This window comes from Platichthys flesus, chromosome 14 (assembly GCF_949316205.1).
Source record: "Platichthys flesus chromosome 14, fPlaFle2.1, whole genome shotgun sequence".
In the NCBI taxonomy this organism is placed as follows: domain Eukaryota; kingdom Metazoa; phylum Chordata; class Actinopteri; order Pleuronectiformes; family Pleuronectidae; genus Platichthys; species Platichthys flesus.
This window is the reverse complement of record NC_084958.1, coordinates 15,989,529-16,003,684: the sequence shown is the minus strand read 5'-3', so window position 1 is coordinate 16,003,684 and position 14,156 is coordinate 15,989,529. Positions and strand designations below refer to the sequence as shown.

The 14,156-nt window shown below is 44.3% G+C and overlaps 2 protein-coding genes across 2 annotated transcripts; one reads left to right on the top strand and one right to left on the bottom strand.

Moving 5' to 3' along the window:
• The first annotated feature begins 106 nt into the window (after positions 1–106).
• Positions 107–5,041, top strand: gpaa1 (glycosylphosphatidylinositol anchor attachment 1). The gene is made up of 13 exons (XM_062403711.1): positions 107–213; positions 570–690; positions 1,217–1,396; positions 1,528–1,639; positions 1,737–1,884; positions 2,109–2,210; positions 2,352–2,548; positions 2,635–2,831; positions 2,936–3,089; positions 3,202–3,273; positions 3,355–3,548; positions 3,889–4,059; positions 4,142–5,041. The coding sequence occupies exons 2-13, from the start codon at positions 617–619 to the stop codon at positions 4,383–4,385; spliced, it is 1,845 nt and encodes a 614-aa protein (XP_062259695.1). The 5' UTR covers positions 107–213; positions 570–616; the 3' UTR covers positions 4,386–5,041.
• Positions 5,042–5,546: 505 nt separating this feature from the next.
• On the bottom strand, positions 5,547–13,682 carry LOC133967974 (ranBP-type and C3HC4-type zinc finger-containing protein 1-like). The gene is made up of 9 exons (XM_062403713.1): positions 13,203–13,682; positions 9,914–10,088; positions 9,187–9,279; positions 8,962–9,103; positions 8,772–8,862; positions 8,389–8,674; positions 7,037–7,143; positions 6,538–6,636; positions 5,547–6,437 (listed from the first exon to the last, which is right to left on the bottom strand). The coding sequence occupies exons 1-9, from the start codon at positions 13,470–13,472 to the stop codon at positions 6,384–6,386; spliced, it is 1,317 nt and encodes a 438-aa protein (XP_062259697.1). The 5' UTR covers positions 13,473–13,682; the 3' UTR covers positions 5,547–6,383.
• Between the last annotated feature and the right edge of the window lie 474 nt (positions 13,683–14,156).

The window sequence follows — 14,156 nt, the reverse complement described above, 5'->3', positions numbered from 1 at the left end:
CAACTTAGACGTCAAAGCTTTGGTATTTCACATCCTGTTTTGTGCTTCGTTTTTTTATATTTGTTGTGGATATGACGTTTTATTTTTGGACCGGAAGTTAGTCCGCCACGTCAATGTTCCCGCAGGAACAAGGAAGTTGAGGACCTTTTATTAGCTGCTGTGAATGAGCTCCACCCCAGCAGGTGGATGTGACCGGCTGTAGCCTGTAAACAGGTTGGTTTTCATACTTATTCCGTTCAGAAGTGAATCTACCTCAGTGTTTCACACAGCAATTTGAATAAACACCTTGGCTATGCAGATGGCGGCTGTGTTACCGTCCAGCGACGTGAGCCTGTTAGCTAACAGGACACTAGCCGCTGCTAACATCAGGCTAATCACAGCTGTCTACAGATGCTGCAGCATAAAACCGACACAGTCACTGATTAATACATCGTCACATTTCACTAACACTAGTGATATTACGGGTTTATGATCGTCAGTGATATAAAATAATCTATATTTCTATTAATTTGCGTATTTTAAATGATAAAGTGACAGTGTGTGTTTGTGTGTGTGTGTGTTGCCTTCAGGGTCCAGTGTGCCACGGTTTCAGGATCGTGTTACCGCAGACGACAATATGGGTCTGCTGTCGGACCCGAACCGGAGACGGGCTCTGATCAACCTGCTCACCCGCCTCAACAGCCCCATCTGGTGAGTCTGCAGCCCGAGAACCCGGGAGCTCCAGCCCCACCTTAACTGCGTCTATTCGTATTTCACTCATTACTTGGTCATATTAAATATTAATATAAAAAAATACTTGAGAGGCGACACTTCTCAAGTGTCGATATTTCCTGTCACTCTTGTTCATGGTGGCTTTCACTGTCTGTATGTCAAGTTTCAGAAGGTTTTACTGTGGAATCTTTGAGAGAATTAAATATATTCAATATGATATAATTAAATTATAGACACTTCCCCTTAAATTCTTAAAAACATACATATAATATTACATTTCATTAAACTCGTTAATGTCTTGTGTTTACATCAAATCAATCGTCAATAATAAATGTCATTAAACCTTTCCACGCCAATGACCTGTACCATAAGACCACGAATAGACAGGCATCAATTTAAAGTACCGCTGGCGTGATGGGGTTTTCACAAACAACAGACACTTTGTTTTATTACTTCAGCCGCTGTATTTTATATCAATTCTGTCATTTCCATGTCACTTCCTCAGTATGATCTGCTACATGGCGGGCGTGGCCTGGTTCATGGGTTTGGCTTTCGAGCCCTTCACTCTGCGGACGTACATGTCAGAGAACGCCATGGGCTCCACCATGGTGGAGGAGCGCTTCCCAGCGGGGGAGAGAGCGCTGGCCACCGGCAGAGAGTTCGCTGCTCATAAGAAGAAAACTGGGTAACATGTTAACGCCTGAATATAATCTGTCAGTTGTTAAATATTTAATGCTCTGTCCTGGATTTAGCTGCCATGCTAAGGCCCATAGTATTTGTTGTTGTGCTGTGGTGTGATCACTTGTGTCTCTGCAGTGGGATTCCTGTGGATTGGTTGGTGAAGACGATGCAAGCTAGAGGGTTAGAGGTGTTTACACAGAGCTTCTCTCGCACCCTTCCCTTTCCCGACGAAAACAAAGAGAGATATGTGAGTTACATTTTTGGTCTCACAATCTTCTCTTTTCACTTTTTACTGATTTTCAAATAATAATCCTACTCTTTTGGTGGATCCCCATTACATTCAGATGGTGAAAGGCACGAATGTATACGGGATCCTTCGGGCCCCTCGAGCTCCACGGACTGAAGCCCTGGTGCTGAGTGCTCGCTGCAGCCCGGGTGATGACAACAACCAGGCGGTGGGACTGCTGCTTGGTTTGGCACAGTACTTCAGGGGTGAGTGTCACTCCCAGTCTGTGTTATAGACATACATATAGTCCACTACACTACACTCTACCTGAATGCAACATTTAAAATGCGTATACTGGACAGTTGGTGCATTTTATTTATCTATTTATTTGTAGTTCATTCAGTTTATGCACTGCAGGTTAACATCAGCTTTTTGGCTTCACACAATGGAAATGAGGATTTCTTGGTTTTCCTGCTGTTTTCTTCCATAGGTCAGATTTACTTGGCCAAGGACATAATCTTCCTGGTGAATGAGCATGATCTGATTGGTATGCAGGCCTGGCTGGAGGGCTACCACCACACCAACACTACAGGTGATCACCTGCTCTCACAAACCACACCAATTAATATCCCTGCTAGCTTTAAGTTCTTCATTTACTCTCGGAGGCGGCACCATTCAACCACTTTCTTTCAGAGCTCATAACAAAACAAATTTCTCAATTGACTTCCTGTAGGAATGGACTGGTCTCCGCTGCAGGGCCGCGGCGGCTCGATCCAGGCTGCTCTGTCCCTGGAGCTCAGCCACGACCTCATCACCAGCCTGGATCTGGTGTTGGAAGGCCTCAACGGCCAGTTACCCAACCTGGACTTAGCCAACCTCTTCTATGCCTTCTGCCAGAAGATAGGAGTCCTGTGCACCATCCAGGGAAAGGTTGGCACATTTCCTCTTCTCTCTTGCGTTGCGTGGATAACCTCTGTGTTGGGAAGGTCACATTACGCTCTTATCTGTTTCTGTAGCTGCAGAGGAACGACTGGGACAGTGTATCTGGCTACAGCCACGCAGTCCAGACCATGATGCTGATGGTGATGAAGCAGGCCAGTGGGCGACCTTGGGGGGATCACGGCTTGTTCCTGCGCTACCACATTGAGGCCGCCACCATCAAGGGCATCAACAGCTTCCGCCAGTACAAGACTGACGCCACCACCGTCGGCAGGTCAGAGCGAGCTTCTATGGACATTTTCTAGTATTTGGCTTTAAAGTATTAATGTGGTTGTACACCTGATAACTGCTGTGTTTGTCCTATTGAACATCCTTTAGACTCCTGGAAGGAATGTATCGTAAGCTCAATAATCTTCTGGAGCGTCTGCACCAATCCTACTTCTTCTACCTCATGCCATCACTCACTCACTTTGTCTCCATTGGTTACTACATGCCCGCCTTCGGCCTGCTCGCCGTCATTCTGTTGCTTCGTGTATCCTTTTATAATCATTCAATTCAAATTTGAAAAGGTGCAATTACTTTCTAAAACTATGACTATTTTATTGTCAATTGTAAGTGTCCAACTTCCCTTAACAATGCTGCAGGCCTTAGACCTGTGGGTTCAACTTGTGACTCCACCACCGAGGACAGAAGATGGCGTCATTGACATTGAGCAGGTGAGAAGCAGATATTGAGTTATTAACTTCGCCAGAGCTGATAAATCACCACTTGAAATTAAATCTGTTTCCTCCCCACAGTCGAATCCAGGAGTGCTGTCTGTGATGACTCCTCTGGTGATCAGCCACCTGACTGGAGTAGCTCTGTACCTGCTGCCGATCCGTTTCCAGGAGCTTGCCGTGGAACATTTCCCGGTGTCTGAGACCGAGGCTGTGGTCCTGACTGCCATTGCTGTTTACACGGCTGGGCTGGCTCTGCCTCATAACACACACAGGTAATTTCTAATCCCTTATAACCTCTAATATCGTTTTAATGCTCTTTTCCTGGTCTGAACCAATGTATTATATGTTCAGAGATACAATGTTCTAAGACAACTTTGCAGCGTGAGATGTACAGTGAAATCCTGTTGCACAAGAAGAATAGAAGAGTGGGTTTGTGAACATGTGAGAACAGTCTCAATGTAAGATATAAGAAGTTAAATTGAACCTGTGTAGTTCAAAACTCCTTCAATCTCTAATTTGAGCAGGTGTTAATGACCATGTGCTACGTGAGCAACCTCAGGGTCACTGTGATGCAGGAGAGTGAGCTGTTCTTTACACTTCTACCTGTTCCAGGCTCCTATCGGGCGAGGGGACGGAGCAGGGCTGGAAGGTGCTGAAGCTGGTCGCAGTGCTTTACCTGGCCGTGCTGCTGGGGTGCACCGCCCTCATCAACTTCTCCCTGGGCTTCATCCTGGCTCTCACCCTGGTGCCGGTGGCCGCCTTCGTCACACCCCACGTCCCAAAGTAAGAAAGGGACACTTAGTGAGATGTAGAGGTGACAGTCCAATGGCAGTGATATTGAGGTCTCCTCTTCTTCTCCACTCAGGGTTCTGTCGGCCTTCGTCTTGGTCATCCTCAGCCCGGCCTGCACGCTCCTCTTCTCCGTTTTTTTCTTCCAAGAGCTGCAGGAAATACCCGTCAGCTTCCAGGAGGGTTGGGTGCTCTACCTGTCGGTCATCTCGCAGGGCATCTTGGACCACTGCCTGTACGGCTCTCTGGTCTACCCACTGATAGCCCTGCTGGTCTATCCTTGCTGGCTGCTGTTCTGGAACATCCTTTTCTGGAAGTAGAGACTGACGAAGCAGGACTTTGAAAGAAACCCCTCTGAGGTACTTTCAGGTTTGTCTTCAGCTGGAAGAACCGAGGTTAAATCCACTGGAGATTGAAAAGCAGATAAATATCTATTCCTGACTTGGAAAGGCTGCAGTGACTCCTCCTACTTTCATTTGTTGTTATTTGTTGAGATTTCAACTACCAACTCCAAGTATTCAATTCTTAAAACAATGGAGAACAACCAGGCCTTCTTGATAAACAGAAACTTTCTTTTTCCAACATTTTAAATATGATTTACTTAACAAAGGGAAGATTTGACATAAGTTACTACTGGGCTGCCTTCTGCAAAAAGATTTATTGTGGTTTCTGTCTTTTGTTTGTGACGCATAAGGAAAAACACTGCACTGTTTTTATGTTTTGTTGCATTTAATGTGTTTTGTTTATGGATGATAATGATATGATAATAATCAACATGTTTATTCTACGGGGGAAACAGAAAGACACCAATTGGTCAATGAACAGCCTGCAGCATGTGAGACATTCATTCACCTGCATCTGTTGAACAAACAAACATCACTACATCTAATATTTTTATACTTGTTCTGATAAATTTCTTTGTTATGTGTTTATTTTATATTTATGAATTCTAAAATAAAAGACTGGAATGTGCAAATGTTTGGAGCATTTTCTTTATTTTACTGCACTTGAATAAAACCTCAAAACTAAGGAAATTATGTCAACTTCAAAGAAGAATATCTACACTGTTCATTTTTGCTCATACATCTAGCAGAGATGTTTTGGAAGATACTTCCAAACGTTACTAGACGGAGGCACAAGAGGGAAAGACAGAAAGTCGACTCAATTCCTCCTCAGAGTGATCCCTACGGATGCGCTCGGGTTCCAGCTCTCAAGTGTTATCAAGAAATTTTACTGGAAGCCAAAAATATCCACCTGCAGGTGTTACCAGAGTAAAATTTGGGGGAACCAACAATGTCCTTGTCTGACATTCTCTGGGAACCATAAATGTCTGAACTGGATTTCATGGCAATTTAATACGTTTAGTGGTGGCTCAACCAATGGAATCCACGAGGACACGCGGCTGATTGCAATTAAAACCTGATGAAGAACAATTTGTCCATCGATCAGTGAATTGTAGAAAAATAGATCAATAGATAGAATATGATTGGTTTAGTTCCATTATGTTTATTCAGCTAATGCAAGTTTTTACAGTATTATGTACTGAAAACAGATCATTCCATCGCTGTCACAGCCCAGAGGGAATCGGGTAAAATTAGATCAACGGATAAAATCTACATCAATTATTCGACGGTTTATGTTAAAAATAATAGACTTGATACACGGTTATAAAAAATAAAAGCACTTGACAACCCTGTAAACGCAACATCGTTACTTCTGTTCATTTTTTCATCGCTCTTTTTTTAATTCCCTCCATTTTGGCACCGACAGATGACACACCTGAACAGACTGGGATGTTCCCACAGAGCTTCACCTTTCCTCTCGCTTCACAGTCGGCAGAAACTGAAAGTACGACGTCCTCTCGACTTCAGACGCAATCACACGAGAAGGAATCACTTCTCTCTTCCCTAAAATAAATATTAAATCTGACTTTGCTGTTTGCACCACACACACACACACACACAAACAAACAAACAAACAAACTCACACACACACACACACCCTGTAAAATAAATAAGAAAGAGTTCTGGCCAAATTCAGATGTATGTCAGGAGCATCATCATCATGAATGGTCAAAGCTTGATGCCGCAGTTCATCCTCCGAGCGTCCACCGTGGTCTGAGCCTGTGTCGTGCTACAGCGCCTCAGACGTCGTCGGCAGCCGGCTCGCTGTCGGACGACTCTGTGCACTCGACAGTCTGCATGGGAGTATTTTTGTCGACATGTATGTGGCGGATGCAGCATCCTCACTCGGCGTGTGTGTGCATGTATGTGTGTGTGAGTGAGATAATGCAGCAGGAGGGTGGTGATGATGGGCAGTCAGCTGCTGCTGCTCAAACCAGGCTCCCCCCGCTCCTCTCTCCTCCCTTTCTCCTTTGTGAGAGAAAGAAAAAAAAGAGGTGAATGTCACTGAGGGGTTGATGTAAAGTGGAGAAGCACAGGTGCATTGAATAGTGGAGATCTGGTGCCGTACCTGCTGGATGTGTGTGTCGGGTCGGGCTGTGGCACAGATTTCGCAGCCCGGACGAGACAGTTTGTTGATGAAAGTGCATGAGGGACACGCCCACTCGGTCTGCGGAGGGGAGGGAAGTTGAGGTGAGGTCACTTTACTTTTCTTCTTAGTCTAACAGCTCAGAGAAAACTTTATTTGACCTTATTAATGTCCGAGTACCTACGGTGGGAGGTCCTATTGTATTTCGAAGGATTTATATTTCCCTTTTTGGGCTTTTTCAGGGACTAAAAGTGATGTATTCTGGAGTAATTTGAAATGGGCGTGGCTAAATTGCTCAACAGCGCCAGTATTATAACCAGATGCACGAAAAAGGCATGAGGAAGTCGACCATTTCCCACATTTGTACTTTCAAAATTATCGAGGTTTTTAACCTGCTGCAGTCTAAGCAGAGTTTAACGTAGATCGATTACAGGATCAATGATGAACTTATAAACAATACAGACTGGTGTCATACAGTTACCTGTGTTTTACTGGCTTTGTTGGTGTGATCACTCAGGCGCAGGTTTTCTAAGTCGAGGACATCTTTGATATCAGCTGGTCTATCGCCTCCGCCTCCTCCTGCGCCGCCTAAAAAAAAGAGAGACAAGTTCTGTGCTTTGTCCTGTGTAGTAATGGAGTATTTACTATTAGTCATGCAGTATTTGTACAGAGTGGCCATTTCCTGGTGTTGACTCTGTACTCGAACACTCGTTTTAAGATGGAACAGTGAGCAGAGGGCAAGATTTACTGTTAACATCCACATCAGCTGAATGATGTGCATGTTTTATGTTTATTTATAAATTGTACGATGCACATAAATTAACATTAAATCTGACATGTAAATCTGTCAGATTTAGAAATATAGGCCAGATCAGGGCATCCCAAACTTTTCAGCCCGCCACCCCCAAAATAACGGTGCCAGAGACTGTTGACCCCCATCGGCCCTGGATGTGTTATATAATGTTGCGCACCGCCACGCACACGCACTATTAGGGCTATGGAAACATGGTCATTAATACGACACAAAAGACCGACAGCATTTCAGCCATGATGTTATTTTATAGCAATTTAAGAAATAGAATAAAACCAGAATACAGGTTAACTCCCTGTATAAACAGCAGGGCTGAGTGAGCATTTACAGTAAGTATAAAAAAGGCGCAGGTGATGTCTGTCTTCATTGTAGTATTTTATAGAAAAACTGATTTTATGTGTAGTGTAAAGGGGCGCCCCAATCTAACCTCAGCATTATCCCTATAAAAGGATAAGATTATAAACAAAAAACTAGACACAATTAACAAAAACAGCTGAGTCTTTCAGCTGCGAAATGGAAAATATCGCTGTTGGACAGTTACAGATTCCAAGACAGGGGACTAGTCATACAAGTGGGAATAGAAGTAGATCAGACTCACTCTGAACTTATTGAGCAAAGTGTTTTTACAGTACTTTGAAGTATCCTGATATGATATATTCCACAGTGAAAATGTTGGACTTTACTTTGAAAAATCTTCAAATCTAGACAGTAAAAATGTTTGATATTCAGTATGTAGGTAGTCAGAGAGGTCTTGAAAACAGGCATATCAGCCTCACTCTGAACTTATTAAGCAAAGTGTTTTTATAGAACTTTGAAATATCCAGAAATGAAGTACTGAACCAAATACATTGCATATTTTCAGACTTTTATGCCAACAATAAAACTCATCAAAGACTGACATAGCATGTACTGCAGTTTGCATACATATCCTTCACTGTAGGAAAAGAAACCCTCTTTTAGCTATCCTATTTCAAATCTTTAGCTGTTTTTTTTTTTAAAAGGTATGAAAAGATCAGGCTGACCCTGGTTGTTGTGTGGTAGCCTCGAGGGCAGCGTGCTATAAGCCCTCCAATCCTGCGAGATGGGTCCATTGCCTGGAGGGACAGGCGGGGCGAGCAGGGCGCTCTCCAGGTCCTGCTGGAACAGCTGGCGGGTAACGCGGGCCTGCCGGGCGGAGATCAGGTAGAGGTACGCCGTGTCCCCGTCCTTCTGCACCCCGTACGACGCTAGCGACCTCGGCTCGGTGCACAGACACTGACCGATCACCCAGCGCTGCACGCGAGGATGGAAACCGTACTCGAGAAACACCTGAAGAAGAAGAAGAAGAGCGGGGGAGGTCACTGGAGCTGCCAAAGCAACTATATGATGTTTTTTATCTCACTGTCAATTCATTGTTTGTTTTAACCTGTTGCTTGAGGGCAGCCACCGTCATGTAGGGGAACACTTTCACTGTGACGCAACAGGACGACGACACATCCTCCACAACCACAGACAGACTGCAACACAAATACAGCATCGTGAGTTGCAAATACACAACCAGGAAGACCCATGAGTCGTAGTTACACTGACTAACTCTTTAGCGCGAGGCCACTCACCTAATCTCCCCTTCTGCGTAGTTCTTTTCAGACAGCTGGATCGTCAGCACCGCTTTTTGTCGAGCCAGGGCGCACACGTGCTGGGAAGCGGCTTGAGTGTCGCCTGCTTCGATGGCCCTGGCGAGCTCCAAGCACAGCTCCTCTGCAAACAACGAGGCAGCGTTCAGGGGCGTCCGTTTTGGAGCATGTTTTGTTGAGAGAGGGAAGAAACGCGGCGACACTCACCAGTCACCAGCAGCGAGGCAGCGCTCCACTGCTCCATGGCTGCTCCCGTTTGGTCCTGTCTGACATCTGAGTCGTACAGGTTAATGTTTGCAACTGTCAGACAGGAGAAGGGACAACAATATCAACCGATAGGAGCGTTTGTTCTGGCTGCGTTTGGCTGATAAAGACCAAACGTGTGAGTCAGCAACACACCTTAATCCCACAGAACTTGACGTCACAGACACACAATCGAGTGATTCCTTACGTTTACTTCACTGAAGTACTTTATATATACGGCTCATGAGTGATTTACAGACATTAAATTGGTAATTTATTTTGACAAACTTTATTGAAGAATTTACCTTGATAGATTTGTAGCAATTATCATTATCTACTTATTAAAAATGTGCTGCTGCTCTTTGGTTTACACAGACAAACTAAAAAAATTGTTTGTTTACTTTTGGAAATGTCCACAGCATTGTGTTATAAATGTTTAACGGACAGTGAGAAACTAATGATATGAACATCCTATTCGCCTGGTCTCTTTGTTTTAAAGATAAGAAAATAGACAAATTTACTTCCATGATGGTGTCTGCTCACATACGGCTGTAATTTATTTATTTATTCCTGTATTTATTTTACCATCTCCACCAAGCAGGTTATGTTTTCATCTGCATTTGGAAAACAAAAAACAACAGCTCACAGACACAGCAGGTTGAGGAATAAAGACAGAATCGGTCCGACTCACCTCTGTGTGCCTCTCTGAGTGATGACATCACCACTGTGGCCCACTCCTCCGCCTCCCGGTCGCAGCGGAAGTTGAAGCGGATGCAGTCGTGTGGTGGAGCCTCGAGTCGCATCTCATGGCAGCGAGGGGACTTGACCTCATACTGCACCGAGCGCAGGTCGAACTCGGCGATGAACTGAGGGTGAACAAGAAATAAACAGATCTCAAAAAGGCGTCGTCGTATTTCTGCAAGGCCACAAGAAAGGAAACGTGGTGCATGTCATTAACTTCTATTTACAAATAAGAAATACAAATCCTTCGGTTTGGAAAAGCAGCAAATGTTTTTCTCCTAACGTGAAACACTTTTGCACGGCCACGATAAAGTGAGAAAAGAGAAATAATTGCCTGCAATATTACAGAAAGCAAGTGAAACCTTCGTTCTGACAGTGAAAGACGTGTCATAGATAAGGGAGATTGGAGGTGAAGGGATTGTCGAGTATAATCTTTTCTTTTCCTGAGGCAATGTAGAGAAACATTAGGGCACTGACGTCTGTTGTGGGTTAGACAAAGACAGCAAAGAGGGATTTGCCTCCTGCCAGACAGTGTGTGTGTATATGTCTATACATACTGTGAAATGACTGTGTATGAAAAGCCTGGCAGCTCAGGCAGACAAGCTAAAAGAAACTGGGATCAAAGCAGTACCATGCAAATCAAGAAGCATCTCGATTGTAGGGAGGGAATCTGTCTGGCATGAGATGAAAAGTTGATTCCAGGCAAAGTCAGATTTTAGGGAACAAAGCGCAGAGTGGATCCGATGAACAAAGGACTGCGAGAGTTGAGGAGGTGAGACTGGCAGAGTGCAAAAGAAGGTCAACGTCAAGAGTGATCATGCGTCTCTACAGCTGGGGTCGAAGCGGCCACAGTCAGTAATCAGCTTTGATACTGAGAGAGAACAAAGAACTTGTCCCTGAGATACAGAGAAAACAACAGGATTTTAAAGAACCTTCTTCAGCACTGCAGGGTAAATTTGTTCTCTAAAATATAGTGAACAAGCCCTGTGTGCGCTTAAAGGGAGACAAATACTGAAGAAACTCAGATACGGTGGTAAAAGGCAAGAATCAGATGCTGTAAAACCTGCTTGTAAATAGTATCCACCATGAGCAATCCACCATGAACTATACACCATGAAGTATACCCCATCAAGAAGTACACAGCATGCATTATATACCATGAAGTATTCACCATGAAGTATACACCATGAAGTATACACCATGCATTACACACCATGAAGTATACACCATGAAGTGTACACCATGAAGTACACACCATGAAGTACACACCATGAAGTATACACCATGAAGTATACACCATGAAGTATACACCATGAAGTATACTTCATGAAGTGTACACCATGAAGTATACACCATGAAGTATACACCATGAAGTATACAACATGAAGTATACACCATGAAGTATACACCATGCAGTGTACACCATGAAGGGTACACCATGAAGTATACACACCATGAAGTATAAACCATGAAGTATAAACCATGAAGTATACACCATGCAGTGTACACCATGCAGTGTACACCATGAAGTGTACACCATGAAGTATACACCATGAAGTATAAACCATGAAGTATAAACCATGAAGTATACACCATGCAGTGTACACCATGAAGGGTACACCATGAAGGGTACACCATGAAGTGTACACCATGAAGTATACACCATGAAGTATACACCATGAAGTATAAACCATGAAGTATAAACCATGCATTATACACTGTTGATGCTGCCTCAAGTGAACTTCAAGCCTCATGTGAGCAAACTGTGCACTGATGTGGTAATTAAGGTGAATTAACCTCTGAACCGTTGCAGGGCGGCTAAACGTCATGTTACACTAACTGCTGCACATTGTTAACTGAATGTAATCATTTCTTTTTGTTCTGTGTTACCGTCAGTACTCAGGAACTCAAAAGGAAGTTTATCACAACAAATACCATAACGCTGCCAAAAGCTGAGAGAGTCTTTCCTTCATTTGTCTGGTTTCATAGTTTAAAAATGTTTCCTTATCAGGTCTTTTCCACAAAGTGCTGGTTGTTGAGCAAGCAACTATTTTACATCCAGCTGGTAACTTAATTAAAGCTAATTTTGCCCACTTTGTATAACTGATGGTGTTTTACCGTGCGCATCACAATTTACATGGTTACTATACGACTATAAGTGTTTCATAAGCATCTATCAAATGCATGGGGGAGTTTGCTGTGCGTGCACTGATCTACCGCCTGAGACCAACCAGCCCCTCAGCAGAGAACAGCAGCAGCAGAGGACACATTCTCTAGAAATAGCATTTGTCATATCAGATTTTCCAAATAATTTCTAATGAAGAAACGATGTCGTGGAAATTCATGTAGTAGTAAAAAGTATATGTGACCAATCCCTGAGTCATTTCCTCCTGCTCGGGGTGAAACAAAGTGAAGGTTCTATCCTAATTCTCTAGTTCCTACTTTTCCATTTTAATCAAGTCTCATGTTGACAATCAAGTAGAAGAGAATGTGTAGTAAGATCAGTGTGTATTAAAGGAGCTGTGGCATCAGAATGTAACAGAGGCACTGTATTTGAACTGTTACGACCAGATAACATCATGTTTATATCCCTGTGGAAAGCCCAGTCTTATGGTATGATGTTTAAGGTGATGAATCATGTGTTGAACTCTATAAGGGACTTTTACAGAGACTTCTGACACGAATCAAGAGTGTGGACTGTCATAGTACATGTGTTACACGTCTGTCATGACACATGGGACAAATTCAAGGCTGAACAAAGCGGTTGTTTGTTGTGGGGACATCAGGGAAACCGAAAAGAGTCACTGTAGAACGGTTTCCTCCCCGATGTTGCTGTTATGATTCTCATAAGCGTGAAGGTGTTGATGGGAAGCGAGGAATCGAAAGTGAAACTAAAAGCGCTCTGAACTCGGGCACTTTGTAACTCAGAGATAATATAAAGCTGCAGGTTATAGAACGTGTATAAACTCGTTAGGAGCTAATCTGAGCTACTGAGAGGAGAACAGTGGACAGAAGTTAAGGTTCAGCTGAATGTCTGACAGCGAGTCCTCAAAGAACACACAAAGTGGAGGAGATCTAATGTGATTTAAAGCCTGAATGTGAGTCTGTGGAGCTGCGTGTCTGTGGCTGACTGCTCCACGAGAGGCTGTGTACGGGCCAGTGTGGATATAAAATACAATATGTGGCTCCTCACTAACATGGAGGCTGCTCTGCTGCTGCACAGGTGAACGGGCTCTCACCACACTGCGGTTTCCGCTCGTGTCTCGCAGCGCCAGTCGGAACTCTCCGGCCCGGCTCGGGTCCATGCTGAGCTGGAGGCGCAGGGTCTCGCTGCCCGCCCCGGGGAGGCACAGCGGCCGGATCCCGGAGTGGCACACCGACACCCGGACGGACATCAGCACGGTGGTGCAGCAGGCGGTCGGCGCAGGCCCGCCGCAGGCAGCCTGCTGGGACGAGGAGGAGGCAGGCACCGGGGCTGGAGGAGCCCAGCCGCCCGAGCTGAGAGCCATGTCGCTGACACCAGAGGCGGGGTGGGGGTGACTGAAGCCCCGCGGCGGGTGGGACTGCTGCCCGCTGCTTGGGTGCGGTCTAGTCGGTCCACCGGTGCTCGGGGAGGGCGCGTTGCTTCGCGGGCAGGTTGCGTGTTTCTCCTCGCCGCGCAAATTCTTCCATTTCTGCCCGAGCTGAGCACCGAGCTACACTCACACAACAGGAAGTGCAGGAGTCCGTCTCTTATTTTTGTCCGGAAAGAAACGTCACTGTGAAAAATCCAACTCAACAGATATGTTATAAACACGGAAGTACTCAAAATATAAAATTACATTACTAAATATTTACTATGTATTCATATCAAAACCATCGAACAACATATAAACCGTATTATTTTGTCATAGAAAGGAGTTTTAACTGTATGAATTTATTTGAAGCAGCCTTATAAATATGCCTTTATTTTTTATCAAATTCACTGTTATAGGTTGCTTCCTTGTATGCTTTTCAAATTAAAAGCCCTCCAGCTTTTTGTGAAAATAAATGCTTTACTTTTTAATGGCACCTATAGTGGCACCCACAATGTGTATGTGTGTGTGTGCACCTTCTGATCTGAGACCCCACCAAAACTTACTAAGCTACTAATAATCCTTACAATTTAAATAGGGACTCACTGTCAGGGCCTGTCAGTGGTCGGGCCCTAAAGA

What these genes read in the sequence shown, in the direction of transcription:
- gpaa1 (XM_062403711.1), top strand. Translation starts at nt 617, where the DNA reads ATGGGTCTGCTGTCGGACCCGAACCGGAGACGGGCTCTGATCAACCTG. An exon ending in CGCCTCAACAGCCCCATCTG is followed by an intron (nt 691 to 1,216) that starts GTGAGTCTGCAG and finishes TCACTTCCTCAG; the next exon opens with TATGATCTGCTACATGGCGG. An exon ending in GTCACACCCCACGTCCCAAA is followed by an intron (nt 4,060 to 4,141) that starts GTAAGAAAGGGA and finishes TTCTCCACTCAG; the next exon opens with GGTTCTGTCGGCCTTCGTCT.
- LOC133967974 (XM_062403713.1), bottom strand. Translation starts at nt 13,472, where the DNA reads ATGGCTCTCAGCTCGGGCGGCTGGGCTCCTCCAGCCCCGGTGCCTGCC. An exon ending in ACTCAGAGAGGCACACAGAG is followed by an intron (nt 9,280 to 9,913) that starts GTGAGTCGGACC and finishes CCTGTCTGACAG; the next exon opens with TTGCAAACATTAACCTGTAC. An exon ending in CCGACACACACATCCAGCAG is followed by an intron (nt 6,438 to 6,537) that starts GTACGGCACCAG and finishes TCTCTCACAAAG; the next exon opens with GAGAAAGGGAGGAGAGAGGA.